This window comes from Phoenix dactylifera, chromosome 18, assembly GCF_009389715.1.
Source record: "Phoenix dactylifera cultivar Barhee BC4 chromosome 18, palm_55x_up_171113_PBpolish2nd_filt_p, whole genome shotgun sequence".
NCBI lineage: Eukaryota > Viridiplantae > Streptophyta > Magnoliopsida > Arecales > Arecaceae > Phoenix > Phoenix dactylifera.
This window is the reverse complement of record NC_052409.1, coordinates 3,393,939-3,416,125: the sequence shown is the minus strand read 5'-3', so window position 1 is coordinate 3,416,125 and position 22,187 is coordinate 3,393,939. Positions and strand designations below refer to the sequence as shown.

The 22,187-nt window shown below is 37.9% G+C and overlaps 3 protein-coding genes across 3 annotated transcripts; 2 read left to right on the top strand and 1 right to left on the bottom strand.

The window, feature by feature from the left end:
• Positions 1-2,498: 2,498 nt before the first annotated feature.
• LOC103724351 (mavicyanin-like) lies at positions 2,499-3,407 on the top strand. The gene is made up of 2 exons (XM_008815584.4): positions 2,499-2,726; positions 2,851-3,407. Exons 1-2 carry the CDS (start codon positions 2,534-2,536, stop codon positions 3,201-3,203), a joined length of 546 nt encoding a protein of 181 aa, XP_008813806.1. The 5' UTR covers positions 2,499-2,533; the 3' UTR covers positions 3,204-3,407.
• A 622-nt stretch (positions 3,408-4,029) lies between these two features.
• LOC103723968 (uracil-DNA glycosylase, mitochondrial) lies at positions 4,030-9,037 on the top strand. The gene is made up of 7 exons (XM_008815074.3): positions 4,030-4,350; positions 4,439-4,659; positions 5,119-5,277; positions 5,755-5,785; positions 7,011-7,146; positions 7,601-7,684; positions 8,644-9,037. Exons 1-7 carry the CDS (start codon positions 4,071-4,073, stop codon positions 8,708-8,710), a joined length of 978 nt encoding a protein of 325 aa, XP_008813296.1. The 5' UTR covers positions 4,030-4,070; the 3' UTR covers positions 8,711-9,037.
• Positions 9,038-9,691: 654 nt separating this feature from the next.
• Positions 9,692-21,310, bottom strand: LOC103723959 (coatomer subunit delta-2-like). Its single transcript, XM_008815062.4, has 12 exons — positions 21,134-21,310; positions 20,589-20,649; positions 20,282-20,321; positions 18,433-18,656; positions 17,632-17,874; positions 16,079-16,250; positions 14,804-15,105; positions 13,118-13,304; positions 12,882-13,035; positions 11,450-11,512; positions 11,240-11,336; positions 9,692-9,998 (listed from the first exon to the last, which is right to left on the bottom strand). The coding sequence occupies exons 2-12, from the start codon at positions 20,589-20,591 to the stop codon at positions 9,909-9,911; spliced, it is 1,575 nt and encodes a 524-aa protein (XP_008813284.3). The 5' UTR covers positions 20,592-20,649; positions 21,134-21,310; the 3' UTR covers positions 9,692-9,908.
• Between the last annotated feature and the right edge of the window lie 877 nt (positions 21,311-22,187).

Sequence of the window (22,187 nt, the reverse complement as noted above, 5' to 3'; positions counted from 1 at the left end):
CACTAGAGATCGACTACATTCTCCCTTAGGTAGGAAATTTCAACAAAACCATCTTCAATCAACGATATGCATGCCAAAATCTAATCGCCACCATGTTATATAACAATTGGGATGCTAATAGGAATATCAGGCAAAGGTTGACGGAAATACGCATCAATAAAACTATATATATTGTGGCACTTAAATGTATGGAGGTAGTAAGTACCCAATATCTACCTTACGAATAACTGATGTAGGACTAAATACACGCCTGCACAGGTTCTGACATACTTTTTCTGTGTAAGCTCTGACGTCCTCGCCAGGCTAAAGCAAAACCATATAAATCTAATCACAACTATCACGATTGGCCTGTAGTCAGCCCTAATAGATCTATGCTGCAGTGTCTCCTAGTCCACATAGGTTATGGGCTGGGTCTGCTCCGATACAGTGATACTATTAATAATAACCCAAGACCCACTCAAAATAGCTAGCCAGAAAATATTATTTAGATTTCTTGATCCTGTATAAATACCTAAGATTTATCCAGCGAATAACCAATGTGAGACTAAACACATGCATATCCATACAGGTCCTCACAATTATACTTCTTAAAATATAAACCATAAGCATAAATGTTTATCAAACCTCTAGTAATAGCACAGAAAAAGAAACACAGAGATTAAACATTGTCTCAATGAAAACAATAAACTGAGGGGTTAAATAAGAAAGGGAGGTATTTAAGAGACTAGATTTCAGATTATCGAAGTGCTTGAAGGGGGAACGGGAGCAACCTGAAAACCCCAAGTTTGAAGGAGAATTGGATTTATATTGATCGGGTAACACATGGGAGACAAAAGGAGAGAAGCCCAGATCTTGGGTGCATAAAAATATATTTCAGTATTAATTTTTTTAGAATTTTTCCAGGACAATGGATATTTGGGGTAATTTTGCCCTGAAAAATACTACCGTTATGAGCACATAAAAAGTTAATCAGATCTGTGGAAGCTGATTTGGCAATTTCATTATCAAATAACCGCATGCATGGCAACTTACGTCAGGAGCTGCACCAATTCCTTTATGCCATGTGATAAGAGTTCACATATTAATTGGAAGCCTCGTACCGTCAAGCTTTTATTTCTGAATCTAATTGCAAGATAGATGATACATTAATTTAGAATATCAAAATATATTTTTTGTTGAATGTTTAATATAAATGTTTTGAATATCTCATACATATTTATTTAGATTAATTTCTATCTCACACTTAGATTCAAGGATAGAATTAATAGAAAACTTCTAAATACCTTCTCATTTTATTAAAAAAAATCTGATTTTATCTTGGCAACTCAATAGTTAAATGAAACTCTTATACAAAATACATGAATGAAGGCCTTGGCTACGTTTTACATATCCATAATTCTTAAGTTCTTTTTATGAGCTTTATTTTCTCAGGATTCTGACCCTCCGATGGCATTTCTCATGGCCTAGCAGTTGTTCTTATGTTTGGCGCACTAAATTACAGTATTAAGATATGATCCATTATCCATACTCCATGAGTGCTTAAAGGCAGCTTAACTAACTCAATGAAGTAGGCTTAGATGGAACCCAAAGGAGCTTTTTGAAGGTGCTGGCCTAGTCGCTTTGGGTGAAAACGGCAATTCATATAGCTCTAACGCAAGTACAGCCTGCTAAATCAAGAGAAAGTAAAAAAGTACAAAGGTTGGAGTATGCCCTCCGCCGATGTCCACAAAAACTCTCCGAAATGCCGGACGACGGAGGAGGCGACTCAGTCCGCAACACAGTTCGTCTTCCTGAACACGTGTGATATCTGAACCTCTCTGAACTCCTGAACCAATCTGCAATACTCTCGGATGATGCGATGACCGTCACCGTACTTGTCCACTCCCTGAATCCAATCGATCATGATCGAAAAATCACCCTCAAGGTGCACACGCTCTGCGGCCGGCACCCCTCTGGCCTAGTCGCTTTGGCACAAACCAACTCCCATTGCTGTTTCAGCTGTCTTCGGCCAGGCTGTGCCTAGGTTTTATTTGATCATCTCCTGATGTGCTCCTTGTTGAACTTGGCCTGGATGGACCTAGTTTTCGCATTTGTAGCACCTTGCAGACGTGTCAAATCCAGGCTCGGATTTGGCCTGAGCAGCACAACCGTAAGGTGGTCATTTGTTGAATTGTAGCTTACTGGCCTTCCGTTCTTCTATGCGACCACTGTCACGCTAATCACAGGTGCTAGGTTTGGCTTTCTGTCGAAGTTAAGATTTAGCGATCACAAGCTCACAAGGCTCGGTAACAAACTCCATACCGAGTCAAAGATTTTTCAGCCCAAAAAGTCCGCAACAATGTGCCAAGACCGCTCCCACGCCTTCATTTTCTCAACGTCCACCGCCCCCCACCCTCTTCTCTCTCTCTCTCGCCAACTGCACTCACGCTACTTGTAAGACCAAATCCTTTTACTATCTTATTTCTCCTCTCTCTCTCTCTCTGTGTGTGTGTCTCGCAACCTAATCGGGAAACCTCCGTAGCTGAGCTGAAAGATGGCCTCTCTCGTGATGAGCCCTGGCAAGCTGCTCCTCCTCCTCCTCGCTCTCCTCTTCTCCATGCAGCTTTCCAATGCTTTCGACTTCGAGGTCGGGGATGATGAGGGTTGGGCCATCCCTCCTTCCAACAACACCGAACGCTACAACCACTGGGCATCCAGGAACAGGTTTCAAGTTGGCGACACCATCCGTAAGTCACATACTCGATCTATCCTGCATTGCGTCCTCCCTTTCCCATCAACAATCCAAAGAACATCCTTCAGAATTCTTCTTTGATTCTTTTTTTTTTCTTGACAAAAAAAAAAAAAAAATAGAGTTCAAGTACAAGAAGGATTCTGTGATGGAAGTGAGCGAAGAGGACTACGAGCACTGTGCGTCGTTGCATCCTCTCTTCTTTTCGAACAACGGGAAGACAGAGTTCAAGCTGGATCACTCTGGGATGTTCTACTTCATCAGCGGGGTGGCAGGTCACTGCAAGAGAGGACAGAAGATGATCATCAAGGTGTTGAGCCATTCGGATTCGGAGGGGCCAAGTGGATCGCCATCAAGCAGCAACCAGACGGGAAGCTCGACCCCTCCTGAATCACCTGACTCGAGTAGTGCAGTTCAGGTTGCAGCAAGCGTTCTTGAAGCCGCTGTGTTATTAATTAGCTTGCTCTTCTTTTAGATCCTGCCGTAGAGCATGCATGGCAGTGTTTCAGGTGTTCTGGTAGTAGTTTAGGGTTACTGCGTTAGTTGTTATTCTGCTTCTGGTGATTGGTTCTGGCTTGAATTCACGGGAGGACAGTTATGTGGCTTTTGCCTTCCTATTATGTTGAAGTGAATGCCAAGGATTTTATTTCTCACTAGTAGTCTGGCTGCTTCTTTTTTTCCTGCGGGTTTATTCCAGCTAGCAATGAGCTTTTGCCATGTCATCATTTATAGGAGAAGTAAAGTCTTTGTAGTTAATTAAGAACGTACAAAATATATATATATATATATACTGAAACAGATTATTTATATAATTTTAGTATGGACACAACCAAAAAGATCAAAAGACAACAAAACACTCCATCTCTTCAACTTAAAGGCCATTTTCGGAGTAGTTAGCTATATACGAGGTCATCCAATCTGCAGCTTTATCAGTTTTTCTATATATTTGAAAAGTCACACCACCATAAACTATGGCAGGCACCTATTCATACCGTCGATGCCAACCTGAGTGCACTGTCTAGAGAGCAAAATGAACAAAGAGTTTGCAATCATCTTTGCCACTCTATTTACGTAACTTACCAAAATATCTTTGCTACAAGCATGGTGATCGGCGCCGCCTGCTAAACGGTTCGATCCCGGTTTCCATCCCGGTCCGTGGCGTTTCGGATCCGAAGCGACACAAACACGCCGTATCGAAAAGAGAGGGTCATTTCCGTCAATTAGCTTTCTCTCCCGCCAAAAGACCGTCGTCCCTTCCCGTCTATAAAATCCCCCCAAATGTCTCCATCTCCGTCACGACCAAACCCTTCCGTTCCCCAAGAAAGAGAGTGGGGGCGAAAAAATGGCGTCTTCCTCCAAAACCCTAGTCGAAATTTTCCAGCCCGCGAAGCGCCTCAAATCGCTCCCCACCTCCCCCGAAACCCTGACCCCCAAATCCTCCATCTCCGCCCTCTGCAAGCCCTCTCCCACCGACGCCGCCGGCACCACCGGCGACATCCTCCCGCCGGAATCCCCCTCCACCCTCACCCCGGACCAGAAGAAGAGGATCGAGATCAACAAAGCCCTGGCGAGGTCGAAGCGGAACCTCCGGCTCTGCACCGAAAAAATCGACCGAGCCAGAGGTATTCCTTTTGATGCCTAGGGTTTCTGTACGTTTTCCGTTGATTCTTGCTGGGAATAGTGGTGAACGATGGCCGGTGGGCAATGCAGCTGAGGGGATGGACTATGTGAAGCTGGAGGAGCTTTTGGTGGAGGAGACGTGGTTGGAGGCGCTCCCGGGGGAGCTTCTGAAGCCCTACGCCAAGAATCTGTGCAGGTTTCTGGAGCGGGAGGTTCGTGGGAGCGTGCCGATATATCCTCCGCCGTATCTTGTATTCAATGCCCTCCACTCGACTCCCTTTGATAGAGTGAAGGCGGTGATCATTGGACAGGTATGCTCCCCCGCTCCTCCCAAGGTTTTGCTTTTCATCTTCGCGCTCAGGCTATTTTGAGAAAGAATCTTTCATGCATCGTTTCTTGTAAAGGGGAGCAGACTCGGTTCATGTTTTCAGGTTGGGTCGAGATACGGAAGGTCTACATTTTCTCTGCTTTGTTATCCACTCTCTTGTTTCTTTCTGTAATTCAACATGACCTTTAGCAGAACTGGGGGCATTTTTGTTTGCAGAAATTAGCCCAGACAGTTACTTTTCCCGATTTATTTTCTCAACTTCTTCCTTTTTTTTCTCGATGGACTAACCAGAATATCGATTATGTAGAACATTGAAAACATGGAAAGTCCATGTTTTGTATATATAAGCAATTGATAGCATTCTTCTTGCCTCTAACCTTCTCTCTGTGTATGTGTATGGGACATGAGAAGAGCACAGATTAATTAATCTGTTTTGTTTCAGGATCCGTACCATGGACCTGGTCAAGCCATGGGTCTTTCTTTCTCAGTGCCGGAGGGTATTAAGATGCCTTCTAGCCTTGTCAATATATTCAAGGAGCTTCAAAAGGATGTTGGGTGCTCTGTGCCATCACATGGAAATCTGGAAAGATGGGCTGTACAGGTAGATTAATAATGGAAATATGTGTCATTGTTACTTTTGTTACAATATCATCTGGATGTTAATGCTTTCCCTTGTACACAATCTGCGTTTATGCATTTCTCCCCTCTTTTGCTCCATGTACAGTTCTTGAACATAACTACGATTGCAGAATTCCATACTGGGTCAGACTTTCTCTAAGGATAATTTACCGTCCACTAGTGGGAATCTGTGATACTCATCGAAGAAACTAGAACTCGAGGGATAAATGATGACCTTCCTTTCCCCTTTTCTTCTTTTAAACTCTGCATTCAAGATATGAGCCTTGCTTCTGTATATATAATTAATTAACCACTTCTAGTGACCAAGATAAAACTTTGACATTGGCCATCACAGGTGTGATATGTCACCTATGTTGTATACATGGAATGCCTCACACTGAAACAGTTTAGTAGTTGCTTTGATTGTGCATCTGGAGAACTAACTTAACTTTTCATGCAGGGTGTTCTTCTGCTCAACACTGTCCTCACTGGTATGTTTCTCTCGGTCGCATATTGATAATGCACTAGTTTTTTTTTTATTGTGTATTGATTAAATGTAATTTCTCACGTTATTGGGTAATGATTGGCTGAACATCTTAACTGAAGCTTTGCATGGTAATATGGGAGTTTTTTTTATGCTTGTTACCTTTTAGTTTGAAAGAATCAGGAAGCTGGGAATTGAAGGGAATTAGGCTTTTTGCATGATGTTCAAGAAGAGATTCTAAGCATTAACAAAGTTGTTTGGGACTCTATTTAAGAAGGTGCAGTGCTAACATGCATACATGATAAGTGTTTTCTAACAAGAAGAGAACGTGGCTATAGTAGGGAAAAAAATATTTAAGTCATTCATAATGAAAACAGTAATGGAGGAGGTGGTGTTGTTGATAAGAATTTAAATGTGAAAATAAGATTAACCTTCTTTCATCTCATGCAATTTTAAATTTCAGCACTATTTTTTTTTTCTCACCCATATCAATCTATTTTGTGCGAGCATGTGACCATTGAGAACAGATTATGGAGTAGAGTTTAATACCATTGATATCATATATGTACGAGCACCATTAAACAGTAGTATGATATCTGTGGTGGTGCTGATTGCTCCTGGAGAAGAGGATGAGAGGACGGAAAAAAGGGGAGGGTGCTTTTTGGGATTTTTTTTTTGTTTGGGGGGGGGGGGGGTGTTCAGGAGGATCAATGCTTGGTGAAAGTGCAAAGTTTTGTAATTGCATTTGATGTCACTATTGACCATTGTGAAGGAGGCTTAAGAAAGTGTTTCAACCTCCAAGCATAGATCAAGTTACATAACCAAGAATGCGTAACAACGCTCATTCTGGTTAAATATATTTCATTTAGGTTGGACCATATGAAAAAGCATGGCATTCAAATCGAATTTCATAAGCCTTATAACCAATGACTTGCCAAGTTGCAGTTTCCTAATGTTTGCCAAATATTATAATGGATTCAGTATCCTTTGATGGATGCACCTTAATATGTGAATTTTAGTATTCTTAATGCATGATTTCTGTGTCAGGTTTGTACTGTATTTGTATGAAATTTTGCTTCGGTACCTATACAAATTATGCTTTCACTGGATTGGCTGACTTTTCTCATTATAATTTTACAATTGTTTTATAGAAATATCATTCTAGCTGGTAATCAGCACTTTTTCAGTAAATAATGATTTTGTGTTTCATGTTTTTCCCTCTCTCTTGTCAGTGAGGAACCATCAAGCTAATTCACATGCCAAGAAAGGGTGGGAGCCGTTTACTGATGCTGTGATTCGAACAATTTCACAGAAGAAATCTGGAGTTGTTTTTCTTCTTTGGGGAAATTCTGCTCAAGAAAAGTCAAGGTAATTTCTGATTTTTGTAACCATAAAATGCAACATTTCACAGAAAATGGATTTTTGTAATCAGAAGAACCAGATATCACAATGAAATAAAAAGTCAAGGTAATTTCTGATTACAAAGGATTTTTGTAATCAGAAGAACCAGATATAACCATGAAATAAAAATCAGAACAAAATTTTCCTGTAAAAGCTGGAAAATCAATCACTAATTGCAACATTTCACAGAAAATAGGAATATGCGTAGGATTACTACTATGAGAAACTCCTTTGCTTTTCTCTCTTCACATATTTGTTTAATATGATTCTTGAAGTTCATAATGTTAAGCATTCTTCATTTCAAGCTAATTATTGCTAATTTTATTGACCATTTTAGCTAAATCTTGTTGATTAGCACTATCAGTATCTACTCTAGAACTTATTTAAATTTCACTTACATTTATGCTATTGCTGTTAGCAGATTGATTGATGAGTCGAAACATCACATTCTAAGAGCTGCTCATCCATCAGGCCTATCAGCTAACAGAGGTTTCTTTGGATGCAGGTTTGTTTTTTTCCTCATAATCAAAATAGTAATATATTTCCAGCTATTTCTCTATTTGTTGTTCCAGCTTCTAGGATACAACAGCATGGCTTTGTATCTTACAAAATTTACTGGGTTCTTGAAGCATGAATTTATTTGAGCATGAATTTACTTAATCCGTTAAGATTAAAGTGTTAAGCTTAAAGGTATGATCCAGAAAGGCTGGCAGCAGATTTGATTTCTTAGTTTGTAGTCACACAAATGTAGACTTGTCTTGATATTTCTACAAAAATTAAAGAGCAGTTCTCTAATCTTGACCATTGTAGAGTATAAAACCAATGTGCACCTGCAAGTAGCTCTGGTAAGATCTAGAAACACTTGTATATCTGGGCAGTTGAATCCAAACAAGCGAGCTATATGATGGCACAACCATCCACTACTTAACCCAACTGTGGGTGAATTAAGTTCTTAACCATGGCATCATCAAGCACGGGATGCCAGAGATTCAAGCCCCCATGTTAAGCATAACTTCACACTACATGCATCATTTCATGGTTGCTGCTAGGAACATTTCCACACCTTCCATCCATCTGCAGCCAACGAGAATTTGAGAGTATGGGATTTGAAAACAAGACCTTGGAAGCAGCAACCATTAGGCCGAGTGTTGGTCATTGTCTTGGCATTGAGAAAGGCAAAGCATAAATAATGACCTGAAATAAGGAAGATCGGAAATGGAAGGGATGGGAATGTAGCTTGTTGCAAGTGGTGTTGCCTTGAGCCTGGATAACTAGCTGAAGAGTGTGCAACAGTGCAAGTAGTTTTCTGAACACAGCCTCTTTTTGCTTTTTCATGCTCGTGGTACTTTATCGCTTCCACTTGTTATTTATCTGTTATTTATTTAGCAACAAGCCAATCATTTCGTATTTGTTTAGCAACAAAACTGAGCAATTGTTCTAACCTAACTACCTCTTCTGTAACAGGCATTTTTCTCAGACAAATCAGATTTTGGAGAGATCGGGTCTTTCTCCCATAGATTGGCAACTCTAGGTTAGAGAAGCCTTCATGATCTCCGAGGGTGAGAGGCCAGCTTGTTTGGCCAATTTTGTACTAACTTGACAGTACTTGAAATATTATTACCATATGATACTATAGCCTAACTTAATATAGCAGGGCATAGCTACCTGCAATTTTCAGATCGTAGCGAGTTGGGTGAAGTTTTGAACTTAGGCCGGTGTATTTTGTGGGGAGCCAGGCTTTGAGCTGACTGCACAACCTTATGTCAAAACATATTGTGGTATGCGATGGATGTATGTTGAACCTTATTTTAATGGTCAACCATCATGTTGAATCATATAGCCAACTGCTAATTTATTGCGGGGCTGCAAATCTGATGCTTGTCCTACCTGGAGCGTGCTTTATGTCTTCTTTTCTTTGATGTCTGGGATTTGTAATGGGGCGGTAGGAATGCCGCCATATAGTTTGAACCTGCCAGTGCAGGAAATGTTTTTTTTTCTTCTTTTCTTTTCTTTTCTCGAAGACTCCAATTCTGCCACTTGCTGTCCATAGCGTTCTACCCAACCCATCTCAGAGCAACTTTTGGTCATTAAAAATAAAAAATACAAGTTTCCAAGCCAATTGATCTCCCAATTCTATCCTAATCGAACCTTTTATATGAAAGGAAATAATTGCAGTTTGTTGGGTGTAAGGAATAACTTTATGTTCATATATACAAAAGGGACCTGCATAAATTCCTCCTATACGTCGTTAATGATCCAGTAATTTTGCATTTTTTTTCTCCATAAGAAAGTCTTTTTTAGGTCTGGCTTCATATATTGATTTGTTAATACTAAAATAAATATGCTGCAAAATTTCACAAAAAGGTTGAACACAGAAGGATGCGACGTAGCATCGACTAGGAGTTAAACCAGACTGCAGGCAACATGCAGTAACTCTTTTGGTGACCCATTCACGTACTTTCTGAATGCACGATAATTATCCACCGACTTGAAAAAACGCATAATAAATCCGTTTATTCTTTTGAAATAACAGTTAAAAAACTTTAGGCGCACAAATTTAAAATCTTGTTTCACTGCCAAGGTTCGTGGATGAGTGGGGATAAAACAAAGGCCCTACATATAAAGTCAATTTGAAAGACCAGTTCAATGCCACAAACCATTTCCATCATACTACAGATAAAGTCAATTTGAAAGACAGGTTCAATGCCACAAATTATTTCCATCATAAATCAAACCACTTGGTAAGTGTCTGTAATCATCTGAATCCTCTGTGAAAACTTTGGTGGAGCATTGCTTCTAAGTGGCATGACACCAATCACCTGCAGCAAATTTGCAATTCTCATGTTAAAAACTACCAAACAGTTTGACACTGGGATCACCTTTTCAGCGTTAAGCAAATCCAATACGCAGCAAATTTGCAACTCATGTTAAAAACTACCAAATAGTTTGACACTGGATCACCTTTTCAGCGTTAAGCAAATCCAATACGCAAACAAGTACAAAAAATATAATGGACAGACCAAAGTTTTCTGAGTACTCATGTCTTAGGTCTGCCACATCAATCAAATACATCATCATTAAACCATGAGCATTAGGAACTTTCACTTCTAAATCTGATTCCTATACATGAAGCAGCTAGGCCATATTCTTATAACTATAGACATATAAATAGCTGATAAATGATAATCAGAAGACCAAGCAAATAAAGTTTCCCGATAATAAATGTTTTCTTCAAGGTTGTGATGTAGGTCTTGTCGGTCTAGAGGATGGGTGAAAGATTGCAATTGCGGCACAACATTTGAAAGGAAACTTGAACCCAACCATGAAGGATTACATGGAAAACGCTTGGCACAGCAGAATCAAATATGTAAATTTAAATTAAGGGACTCCCTAACATATTGGCCTTGCAACCGAATATCTATCATAAATGAGGATGATTTTTATTTAAATAGTAATTAGCATATGAAGTATTTTTACTCAATGAATACTATAAAGTACTGAAAACAAAAAAAATTCAAAAAACCTAAAATGTACTTTGGGTTTTCCTCTCCCATAGGCCAGTTCTCCACTTATGAACAGTTTCATTATCCGTGTCATAGGAAAACAAAAGCACTTGATTTATTTACACAAAGTAGATTTGAAAATCTAAATATATAGTTTTGCCTTTTATTCGCTGTTATGCCTGCCTGTTAGTAGCTTACACCAGTAAAAATCCTATAAGGTCCTCAACATTAACCAACAAGCTTCCTTCCATCTATACAGGTTTTACTTTTGTGATCTGGAATCTGGATATAATACACTAAAAATTGGAAAGAAAATCATACAACCAGCTCTTACACATGATTTATCGAAGTATGGGAACACTTCACAAGTAGGTCACAACTTAAAATCAACGCCAATTGAAAAAGTTTCTTGAGGGTAAGCAGGACTCTGCGATAACTTACCCATCTCTAAACAAAAATTATATGCTCGAGGACAAAACAGAATACATTTTCCAAGAATCCATAGTAAAAACAATATAAACAATAACAGAAGATCCAGAAAATGTAGTGTGTCTAACCTTCACATCACTAAATGTGTTTGCAGCAGTAAATCTGATGTTGATGGGGAAGAATACTGATGGATCAGCCGGAGGCACAACAAACTCCATTGATCCACTGCCAAGAATGGAAAGCAAACTAATTGGTCAATGTCTAGTATTCATGAGTAACTGAGTTAATTGAATCAAATTGTTTTAACACATTAAATGAAAACCACAAGCTTGCTATACCTGCGATTGGAATGATCAATAAGAAGAATAGACCACTCCAATGTGGAAGCCCTCGGGTCATACCTGAAATCGAACATTAAAAGAATCAACTGTCTGACGCACCATGGATAAATCTAGCTGTAAGAAATTTTTTAATTATAACTAGAGAGCTGATAAAGCCAATATTGCCACTTTTATGCCATGCGGCCACGAGAAGATGTCACCATAATGACACGGTGTGGAACTGAATTTAGCATCTCCTATTTCATCCCCACTTTCAATAGAACTTCATGCTTAATCTTTTATCTCCTATTATTTGTCGTAACAAGTACATTAAGTTTCACATAAAATCCTCGCTCTTTAGACATATTTTTTATCCCAAATATGTCTATTGATTCCTTAATTAAGTTTTGCTTGACAAATTCTATGCACCAATTGAACTATAGATATATTCCCCTAGTTATAATTTTAATAGATATGATTGTTCATACAAGATGGTTAGAAATCAGCATTTTGAAAGGTGTTCAAGGACTGGTGCCTAAAGACCCCTTTATTTTGTCTCTTATTGAGTATATGAAATTCCTTTATTTTGTCCGCACTTGTGCCTAGAGACCCCAATATGATATCCACAAGGATTATTCTTTTTTTAATTGAAAGCCGTACTATTTGCTATCTCATGATGGTTAGAGGTTTCCACTTCTTGGATACCTCAATAAGAGATCGACCTCGCTGCACAAACAGTCCATCTGCATTACAAATAGTGATCACAGGCTAAAATTTTGAATGTTATACACTGTTGCTTCTAAACCGAACTAAGAAGCTAAGGTGCTCCCAACTTTTCTATGTGGGTGAATATAGCTAGAAACCCAAAAACAATTTCATCATGCTCACCCAGTTACGAGCACCCAATGAATCAGGTATTGTGAGACTAACCTACAAAATGCTATCTAATCCAAAAAAAAAGAAAAAAAAGGAAAAGAATCAAACCCCAAAAGGTAAGTAGCAGAGATTATCCACTAACTAGAATCTTATACAACAAAGCCAGTTGCAACTCAAGACTAAAAGGAGGATAAATTTCTAATATAAGTACGGGATAACACATCCAGTGAACGAATTTGGGTTATAAAAAAAATAAAAATAAAATAAAAATAAAACTCGAATGACAGGTGATCTGTCCTGAAAAAATTAATATAGAAATCGATGCCGATTCAGAACAACAGATAAAAAGGAATACTAATAGTTCACACAAAAACTCCTAGTTTAGAAAGAGAAGGAAACCATAAAGAATATGAGATGCTAGAAACTTATTAAGATGTCCGGTTACCTAAGCATATAAAACTGCTATCTAGATTACTGATAAGTTGAAATCCCTTCTGATTCTGTTTGTATATATATCTAGACTTAGTGCTGTCAATTTTCATCATTAGGGGTACCTAAATTTCAGAATGCTTACCTCCATTCTCCATCAATCTGCCTTACACTTGGTTGCTCCCGAAGTGCAGGAAGAGGTATGGATATCACAACATTTCGCAAGTCAAACATTTCTGAAGCTTCATACTCAATGTTAACAAAAGTTTCATTTCCAGAAACTGAGGGCCAGCAGTTGACTGCAGATAAATAAGTAAATAAATAAAAAAATCCAAGAATAACAAGTTTAAATAATTACTGATAGTTCAATATACCACTCACCAGTTAACGGCAAAGAGGCCTCATCCATGCCCTGAATTCTCCATTTCATAAGACCAACATCATTTTGACCAGTAGGGAAGGGCCTGTTTGGATCTTTCAAGCCTATAATATGCTGGCTGTTAAATAACTCTTTGTTAATGTTCGGATGAGTTTTGAAGCTAAGGCCTGGTATGTCCTGGTTCTCAATCTGTAAATAACATTTTAGAAGAAAAGATCTCTTAACAGTTCTACCATCAAGACGTTTTAGAACAAATGAAGACAAATTAAGATTACTTCACTGAGCAAAGTTTTCAGACACACACATGAAATTTAACGGGCATAAATATGCAAACAACCAATCATTTATTAAAACATGACTATAAATTCATAAGAATACTTCCCATCTTTGATATTCTTGCAACTTCAATCTCTCCTAATCTCACCTTTTTAAATGCCAAAAGAGAGTGTACTCATCAAAAAAAAAAAGAGCGAAGAGAGGTTTCCTCCTGTCTTGTATAACGTTTAGATTTTCTTACCAACCTTCCTTTAAACTGCAAATTGAGAACCAAGATGAAAGCACTACAAATCTACGCTCTAAATGATTTTCCTGCATCTTTTAATTGTCCAGCATGTATCAGCCGACATTTGATATTCACCGTAACTAAAACCAAATATATTTCCCATTACAATGCCAAAAAACATTGACTTAACACTAAAGGCAATATGGAACCTGTAAAGCTGATAACAAGTAAATAGGTTCAGAATTGTACTTTTTAATCATAAAATGATCCCAAGAAGATGCTATATTGGAGGGAATCTGCTAGAAAATTCAGATCATGAAGTCAATATATGTAAGCTTAGGCTTGTAATTCATGTCTATCAATGACACAAGGCTTCTTTTTTACTTAGTCTATGGATAACATGCCTTTGATGTATCACTAGAATTATTATTTTCCAGTCAAAAATGTCTATATTAGCTCTTACTTTACAACCCTTAAAAGTGTAATATCACTTCTTAAAGTTCTTATGATAATCTGTTCCCCCAAGACAACCACTATCGGAAATGTTAGCATTCAACAATTTGGAAACTTCTATTGGATTATGAAAAAAGAAACAGATTTTGCAAGAACGAAGAAGTAAGATACATATGGTACTCATGGTGATAGCAACAAATACAAGAAAGACCTTAAAAAGGGGAAATCATAGAAGAAAAGACAAGCATTTAAACATAAGAGTAAAGCTCAAGACCAAGAAAAACAAACAATTCCTGAATCACTATCTTTACAATTAATTAAATTACCCATAAATTTGATTAACATTAGTTTTTGGTTATCTCATGGTAAGCAAGAAGTCTATACTTATTTATGAAATCTTTGATAATCTAATAAAATCCAATACATAATCAAAAAGCCAACAATACAACTTCTTGGAAAATGGTGAATTTCTGTTGGTAATAAGTAACAACACAAAATAGGTTGGTGTTCCTTATTGCACTTGGGACAAATGCACTTGATTCTCGTGACCATTTTTTCCTTCAAATCAGATTTGAGAAAAGAGAAGAAGAATTAGGGGATCAAAAGGAAGGAAAGACTGACGAGAAAAGTGGAAGAATTCAAACATGAAGTCATTAGTATATGAAATCCAATCAAAAAATGACCTCTTGCACGTGCATGCAAACAGATGTGCGGGGAGAGAGAGAGAGAGAACCTGAAATTGAATAAACCCATCTTCTTGGTTAAGAATTTGGAGAGACAAGGTGCCTTGAACATCAAAGTTACTAACCCCCCCATCCCTCTTAATCATTACATTGAGCCTCTCTTCAATTGTCAATGTAATGGGATCAGTTGGTGGAAGAGGAGCCTTTGACTGCACAGCACTCGGTTGCACATCCTCAAGAATGACTTCTCCTTCAGCTTTTAGTGATTCTAAAAATTGATTTGTACGTTGCGTTTTGCCTAACTGCATGCCAAGGCCTTTTGGAGGAGCAGTAGCAGATGCAGGAGGACGACCTGGAGATCCCAATTGAGTCTTCAGAAAAAGAAATGGCCTCAAAACAAACAAACAGTCAAAAATTTAACAAACACTAACATCATCAGTTAACAAACTGGATACATTTCCCAGTCAGCATAGATTTTTACTTTGTAAAACAGAGTATCATTACCATCTGGCAAGATAATTCATGCTATAAATCTGAACAATGTCGACAGCAACTAATAAAGACACGGATGGTAGTTGTATATGATCGCATTTAATAGGGAGGCAGCAATTTCATAATAACAATAAAAGAAAAAATCTTCAATATATGCTGTGTGAAGTTCTGCAGAAGAGTTTTCAGGAATTGTTTGCAGTAATGTACAGGTTTCAGTAGGTTTATCAAGCCATTGACATGTTAAAATTAATCTGCAAAATTTGAATATATTATATAATAGGCCATGTGCGAATAAGATGGTATTCAAATTATGGAAACTTTATTCCATACATTGAGATAATTTTGCATTAACTCAAGCATAGACACATTAACACTAATAAGCTTAAGCACTACAGAAGCATGAAACCCATGATCTTTTTCTCAATTTCCAGAAATAAATCATTTCCCCACAAAGTTATCTTGGGTTTAACATTTCTAATATAAATTCAGGATACTCATCAATGTTGAATGCTTTCCGCTCCTGGAGGAAAGATTTATATATTGAAATAATCTTAACAATAATTATCAAAAGCCAAGAGAATCGACAAATAGAAAACTAAGAAATATACAAAAAGGAAAAAAACCAAGTACTTCTTCTCACAAATAACAAAAATACATCATTCCAGAATATTTGGTCTAGGCGATATCTTAGAAGAAAAAAATCAACGATTTCCTAAAAGTTAGAATTAAAATAGTTCGAACTAGCCACCTTTGAATGAAAAGCTTGAATATTATATGTTATTGTAAAGCATGCTAACAATATTCATATGAGACTTGGGGGCATTATTATAAACCTTTGGGCTTGCTAGAGAAGGAATCCACATCAGTGCTCAATCCAAATCCAGAACCACTTCCAAAACCAGTTCCACTACTCGAGATACTAATATCGCTAAAGCCACTATCAAGTTTCCGTGGACCAGACATGGATGACATAAACCCTCCTCTGTCACCTCTGTTCTTTTCAATCTGCAAATTAATGTACATAAGAAAACATAAAAAATATTTAAAATGCAAATTTAAGTCAATGTTGCCAACAAAATATGGAAGTGAAAGAAAGACATTCATGAAGACTGTTAAAGTTCCAGTTATACATAGACAAATGGCATCATACATAATAAAGTGAATGTATATCATGTTTTTTGTGTTCTTTTCTATCATACCCTCGATCCTATTAGTTTGATGAAAAGTCAAGAGTGACAACTGCATACAGAAAACTTGCAGCACAGTAGCTTACTAGAAATAACCAATAGCTAAACTAGAATTGGAAGCTGCCCTCAATGAGATGTGAACATACAACCTTTGGCTTTCTATATTAGATTTGGAAGCTGTTCTCTAGCAGATAGTAGAAGGTCCAATCTTCAATTTAAGTTACTAGTATATATTTTGTCATTTATGATTCTGTCAATTAAAGGAAGATAAACTGTTCCTTTGCTGGATAACAGCTACATAGATGAATCTGACACTGTCCTCATTGGAATTCTAACCTAGAGTTACATAAAAGTCTCTACAGTAATTTGATAATTATCTATTTCAAGAGTGTTGAAACATATATCTCAGAGCTCATCCTGGCCCACTGTACTCATAAATTTTCCGACAAATAAAATAACTAAAAAATCATTGTTCTGACTTATGAACAACTAAAAGAATAATCATAAAGGTGACACAAGGATTAACTAAATGGAACATAAACTGCTCCTTTGCTGGCTAATATCTATGTAGATGAATCTGATGCTATCCTTATTGGAGCTCAGACCAAAAGTAACATCATAAAAGTCTATAGTACTTCAATAATTATCAACGTCGAGTGTCAGAACATAAGTTAGAACTCATCCTGGTGAATTATAGTCATAAATTTTCCAAGTAAAGAAATAATTGAAATCATAGTTATGATGTATGAACAGCTGTGAGGAATGACGATAATCAAAGTGGTGACACAAGGATTCAATTTTATACATATAGAATGCCAATTACAATTTATGCAGACAATCATCCCCATAATCCAAAAATAAAAGTTTTGGAGATCATGATAAAGACCAAAAAAAAAAAAATCAAACCAAGTAAATCCACTAGTACAATTTTATAGCTGAATAAGCAATTTAGGTATATAAAGGAATCAAGAACATCCTTGCACATTTGTTATCATCTCATTCAGTTGATATTTATCAGGAATACTATACAATAAAATACAGGTTGAGCAACTAAAACATTCTCTTATATATGCCTTAAAAGCAGAATTCCACCATTATGAATCTTGAGCTAGCAGCCATTATCTTTTGCCCATAATTTTATTTCACACACTGAAGTACTTTTGCTAATTAAAATTGAGAAAAGAAGCAAATATTTATACCTTGCTTTTGTCAATCTCACTAGCTCTTCGCTTCATAACATCCTTGGTTTCGTTGATTTTGCTCTGCAAGACCAGCTTATGCAATCTCTCTTCATGACTCTCCATCTCACAGTATTGTTTAACCTGTGCTACAGTCACATTTTCCTTATGCCCCAGAGAGATGGCTTCGTCAAAAGCAAATATCAGCTCAAAAGCCATCTTGCAAATACCCTCCTCATCTAAGGAAGGTGAATATTCAGGTACCTTATAACTGCTTAAGGTAATCAACATTTAAATTTATAACAATAAATATGTATGAGATATGCTGAAACTTTCAACAAGCAGTGGTGAACTTTGTCGAGGTGCACAGACAGAAAAGGTAAAATTCATGACCATAATCAACAACCATTAGCCTATCAGACATTTTAGGCAACATTTAGTCACCAATTCATGCACTGATTATAGGGTTATTCACTTTTATATAATTTCTGAAAATAATACCCTGTTACAATCAAATTTGACTTCTGCGCATGAGAAATGCATGAATCCAGGAAACCAAGTCATGTCTGCCACCAAGAGTCTTCCAATATAAAGTTCACAGGCAAGTATTGTCACCAACATTGATAAAGAACTCAGGTTAACATTCAAAAACCAGTTTACATGCCCATGAAAATGATCAAGTTATGAAAGATAATCTGCAATTAGGAAATTGGTATGGTTCCAAAGTAGCCCCTAAGGTATCAAGCATGAGATAGCATGATATGAACTGCTACCAATCAATCATTGCGCTAATGTATGATGATCCAATATCTTAAAGGATACGAGCTTGGATAGTAGTCTCAGAGTCTCCAGGTCTTCAAGAATGTTACTTTGTTTGTTTGTAACAAGTAGCAGATAAAGAGCTTCAATTGGTTGGTAAACATAGCGCACATTCTCAGTTTCAACGTAAGTATGTTGTTTTCCTGTTCCCACCAACTTAGGAAATGCTGCAAGTAGTCCTTCTATTCTTATTCGGGACATATCCACAAATTGCCTTGACACAAGTGCTGCAATTAAGTGTTAAAAGAAATAAGTCATATGATGGGATGGTACTAAGCAAATGTGATTTAGGAAAAAATAATAGCAAGAGAAGCTAATCATGTATAATATCAAAAGTGAGAGCAGATCCAATCAATGTTTTTAAATCCCGTGGGACAGGAGCATGGTTTCTCCATGGAAAGGGATGCCCCACCGTCCTGCCCTATCCCAGCAGCCTTCATAGTCAAGCATTCGAGTAGGTAACCTCTATCTCTCTCTCCTTCTTTTTCCCTCTATTTATTCTTTTTCTTCTTTCTTTCCCTTCTTCTTTCCTTCCTTTCTTTTTCATTCCCCTTCCTTTCTTTTTTTTTCTTTTTATTCTTCTTCTTTCCTTCCTTCCTTCTTTCCCTCCTTTCTTTCCTTCTGCTTTCCTTTCTTTCTTTCATTGTTCTTCTTCTTCATTCTTGATTTTTTTTGGCCCTTTCTTCTTCTTTCACACGAGGATGGGTTTCAGAGTCCCACCCGATTCTTGGTTCCTATTTTCTCATAGGAATGGATGGTCGGGATGCCCTCCCACCATCCCGCCAAGATCTACAATCGTGGATTCCATCTCAAAAAGAAAATGCATATGTGAAAATCAATTCAATGATAATGTTCTCCAAAAATAGCCACAAGTATATGACAAATACTAAGAAAGGGTAAGTAAATCAACCTAACCTAAATAATTTTCATACCCAAAAATCCTTATTGGAGTCTATCATCATTGGCAAATATTATGTAATATAAGGTAAACATTTTTGTTTCTAGTTTCTTCAGCATTTATCTAGTAGAAAGATGATGAAAAAACCAAAGACATCCAGACATGGAAGTGACCATTAAATATGCGCATACATTCAGGTCTCTCAAGAATTATTTTTTTTTAGCATCTGCTAGTTTATCTTGGATACACTTTCTCATAATATCTCTTAATCCATTCAATTTGTTATTGTGTAGACAAATGCACCAACCTAAATAATCTTCATAGTAAGGTCCGCTGTACCGGCACCGGTCGGCGTACCGGTGGCGAACTGGTCCCGTACCGATCCGAACCGGTCCCGTACCCGTCCTTCAACAATAAACTACCGGTACCGGATTCCACGCTGATCCGGTACCGGTCTCAGGCCGGACCAGTACGTACCGGCCTGTACCGGCCGGTACGGACCGGTACGGCAGACCATGCTTCATACCCAAAAATCCTTATTGGAGTCTATCATCATTGGCAAATATTATGTAATATAAGGTAAACATTTTTGTTTCTAGTTTCTTCAGCATTTATCTAGTAGAAAGATGATGAAAAAACCAAAGACATCCATACATGGAAGTGACCATTAAATATGCGCATACATTCAGGTCTCTCAAGAATTATTTTTTTTTAGCATCTGCTGGTTTATCTTGGATACACTTTCTCATAATATCTCTTAATCCATTCAATTTGTTATTGTGTAGACAAATGCACCAACCTTGTTAACTATCTTTTTTTAATTTGATAATCGAGTTCTAGTGAGCTGGTCTCACACTATTTATCAGAGTAAATAGATTCAAGTAAAATAATGGGAGATACCAAAGTCAAAGCAGAATAACATTCAACCACAAATTCAAGCAATATCAAGCTCACCTTTTCCAGACTTAGTTACGACAGATGCTGCAAGAACCACCTGTTCACCAGAGAAAAAAGGTTCTCAGCACAGAAATTATTGGTTGCTTATTTCTGCACATTAAATTTTAGGGAGAGAGTAGATTTTTGAAGGTTGTAGTAGGCTTAATCCCAAAAGGACAACTTAATGAGCCAACTTCAACCAACAATGCCGTTTGTAATCCAGAAACTCAAATGAAAACAACAAATACAACACTAGTCATATAGTTTTAACCATTCAGCACCCCAAAAATGGAAGAAAGTGAGAAACTAGGGCGTTAATGCATACCATTTTGGATGAATGAACACCACGAACAATATGCAATTGTAGGTCTCAGCAAATGAAGCACCTAGAATCAAGGCAATTAAGTAACGTCAAAATACACGAAATTTTATGGATCAGCGATAAAATTCAAGCAGGTCAAACAAAAAGTTTCGACACATCTCAAGCAGACAACAAAAGAAAGACAAAATCAGAACACAACTTCCACCAGATTCTATATAAAAAAGAGAATTTACACTCCTATCAGAGCTGACAGAGGTACGATTTTCTCATTCTAAACAGTTCTAGAAACGATGCTTTAGATCTGAGAGAATGCCAACAATTCAGATCTATTCTTGTTTTATCCCATATGAATCTCAAACTTAGGGTAATCGATTCAGCGATGTGATCCGGTGTGATTCCAGATCCGACTGTAACAAAATCCGCGACGACATCCTTGCAAACGAAAGCACGATTTCAAGAAAACCCTAAGGATCTAATGCTCAAATTTAAGACCGACACAAAGATCCGAAGATATTCAAGATCAAGAAGGCGGAGAGAAGAGATCTTGCCTGAGATCTTGGATCTAGAGATCTCTCACAAAGAACCGAGAGAGGAGTCGAGGGAAGGCGAACGCGGAGGAGACGACTCTGGGAGGGTGAGACGTCGCCCGAGGAGGTCGAGTCCGGGATCTGGGATTCTTGGGACCGGAGGGGAGAGCGAGTTAAAGGGTGAAGGGAGGGGGCCTTTCTGGGTGCCGCTGAGGCGTTTCACGAATCTCAATGTAACGCTTTCACAGCAAGAACCGCACGATCGAGTGGGGGTCCAGAAACGGGCATGGCTGGCTCAAATCCGTCTGATTTCGAACGGACGGTCACTTCCGGTGCCTTACGCGTTTCTCTTGTAGTTAAACAAAGGTGGCCTCACCGAACCCCAAAACGCAGCCCATTTCGCTTGGGCTTGGAATTGTTTCAGAGGGAGAGTTCGTTTCGTTATTGGGCTCATTAGATATGATCTATGAGCTGGCCTAGTTGGATTGCAATGATCCGGACATGGAGTTGATGCGACCATGGACATGGACATTTGGTAATTTACTTGCACTACTGTACATGTAGTTCAATTCCTCGTGATTCGTGAACCACACAAACCCCTTTGTTCATGTAGATCAAGAGCGTTACTCAAACTAGTGCTTAATAAATAGAACTGAAGAAGGAATGACTCGGCAAAAAAAAGAGCAAATAAAAAAAAAAGCGGTTTAAGAGTATGCATGCGGAGAGGCCGATTGGAGCATGGTATGTCGTATCAGCCTGAACCGGACGGTATTGAGTATACCATATTGTACCAGCCTGAACTGGACGGTACGGAGCATACTATATCATATCGGTTCAGTACTAGTATCCCGTACAAGTGGCGTATAGATACTCGGTATGTTAAAAAAAAATTTATACCATAGCGGACCAACACTGTGCTAGCGTGGCACCAGTATGGGGTCGGTACCGAGATGGCAAATTTTAAACTAGAGATAAAAAACAAAAGGTGGAGACGCGTAGGTCCAATCTTGGAGAGTTCGCATTTTGAGTTACTTATAGTTGCTTAGTGTAAAATTGAATTTTATGAATCTTATCA

Coding starts and splice junctions, on each gene's coding strand:
- LOC103724351 (XM_008815584.4), top strand. CDS start 2,534: ATGGCCTCTCTCGTGATGAGCCCTGGCAAGCTGCTCCTCCTCCTCCTC. Junction 2,727..2,850: donor TCAAGTTGGCGACACCATCC/GTAAGTCACATA, acceptor AAAAAAAAATAG/AGTTCAAGTACAAGAAGGAT.
- LOC103723968 (XM_008815074.3), top strand. CDS start 4,071: ATGGCGTCTTCCTCCAAAACCCTAGTCGAAATTTTCCAGCCCGCGAAG. Junction 4,660..5,118: donor AGGCGGTGATCATTGGACAG/GTATGCTCCCCC, acceptor GTTTTGTTTCAG/GATCCGTACCATGGACCTGG. Junction 7,147..7,600: donor TCTGCTCAAGAAAAGTCAAG/GTAATTTCTGAT, acceptor TGCTGTTAGCAG/ATTGATTGATGAGTCGAAAC.
- LOC103723959 (XM_008815062.4), bottom strand. Junction 18,657..20,281: donor CGTAACTAAGTCTGGAAAAG/GTGAGCTTGATA, acceptor ACTTAATTGCAG/CACTTGTGTCAAGGCAATTT. Junction 17,875..18,432: donor TGAGACTACTATCCAAGCTC/GTATCCTTTAAG, acceptor AGCAGTTATAAG/GTACCTGAATATTCACCTTC.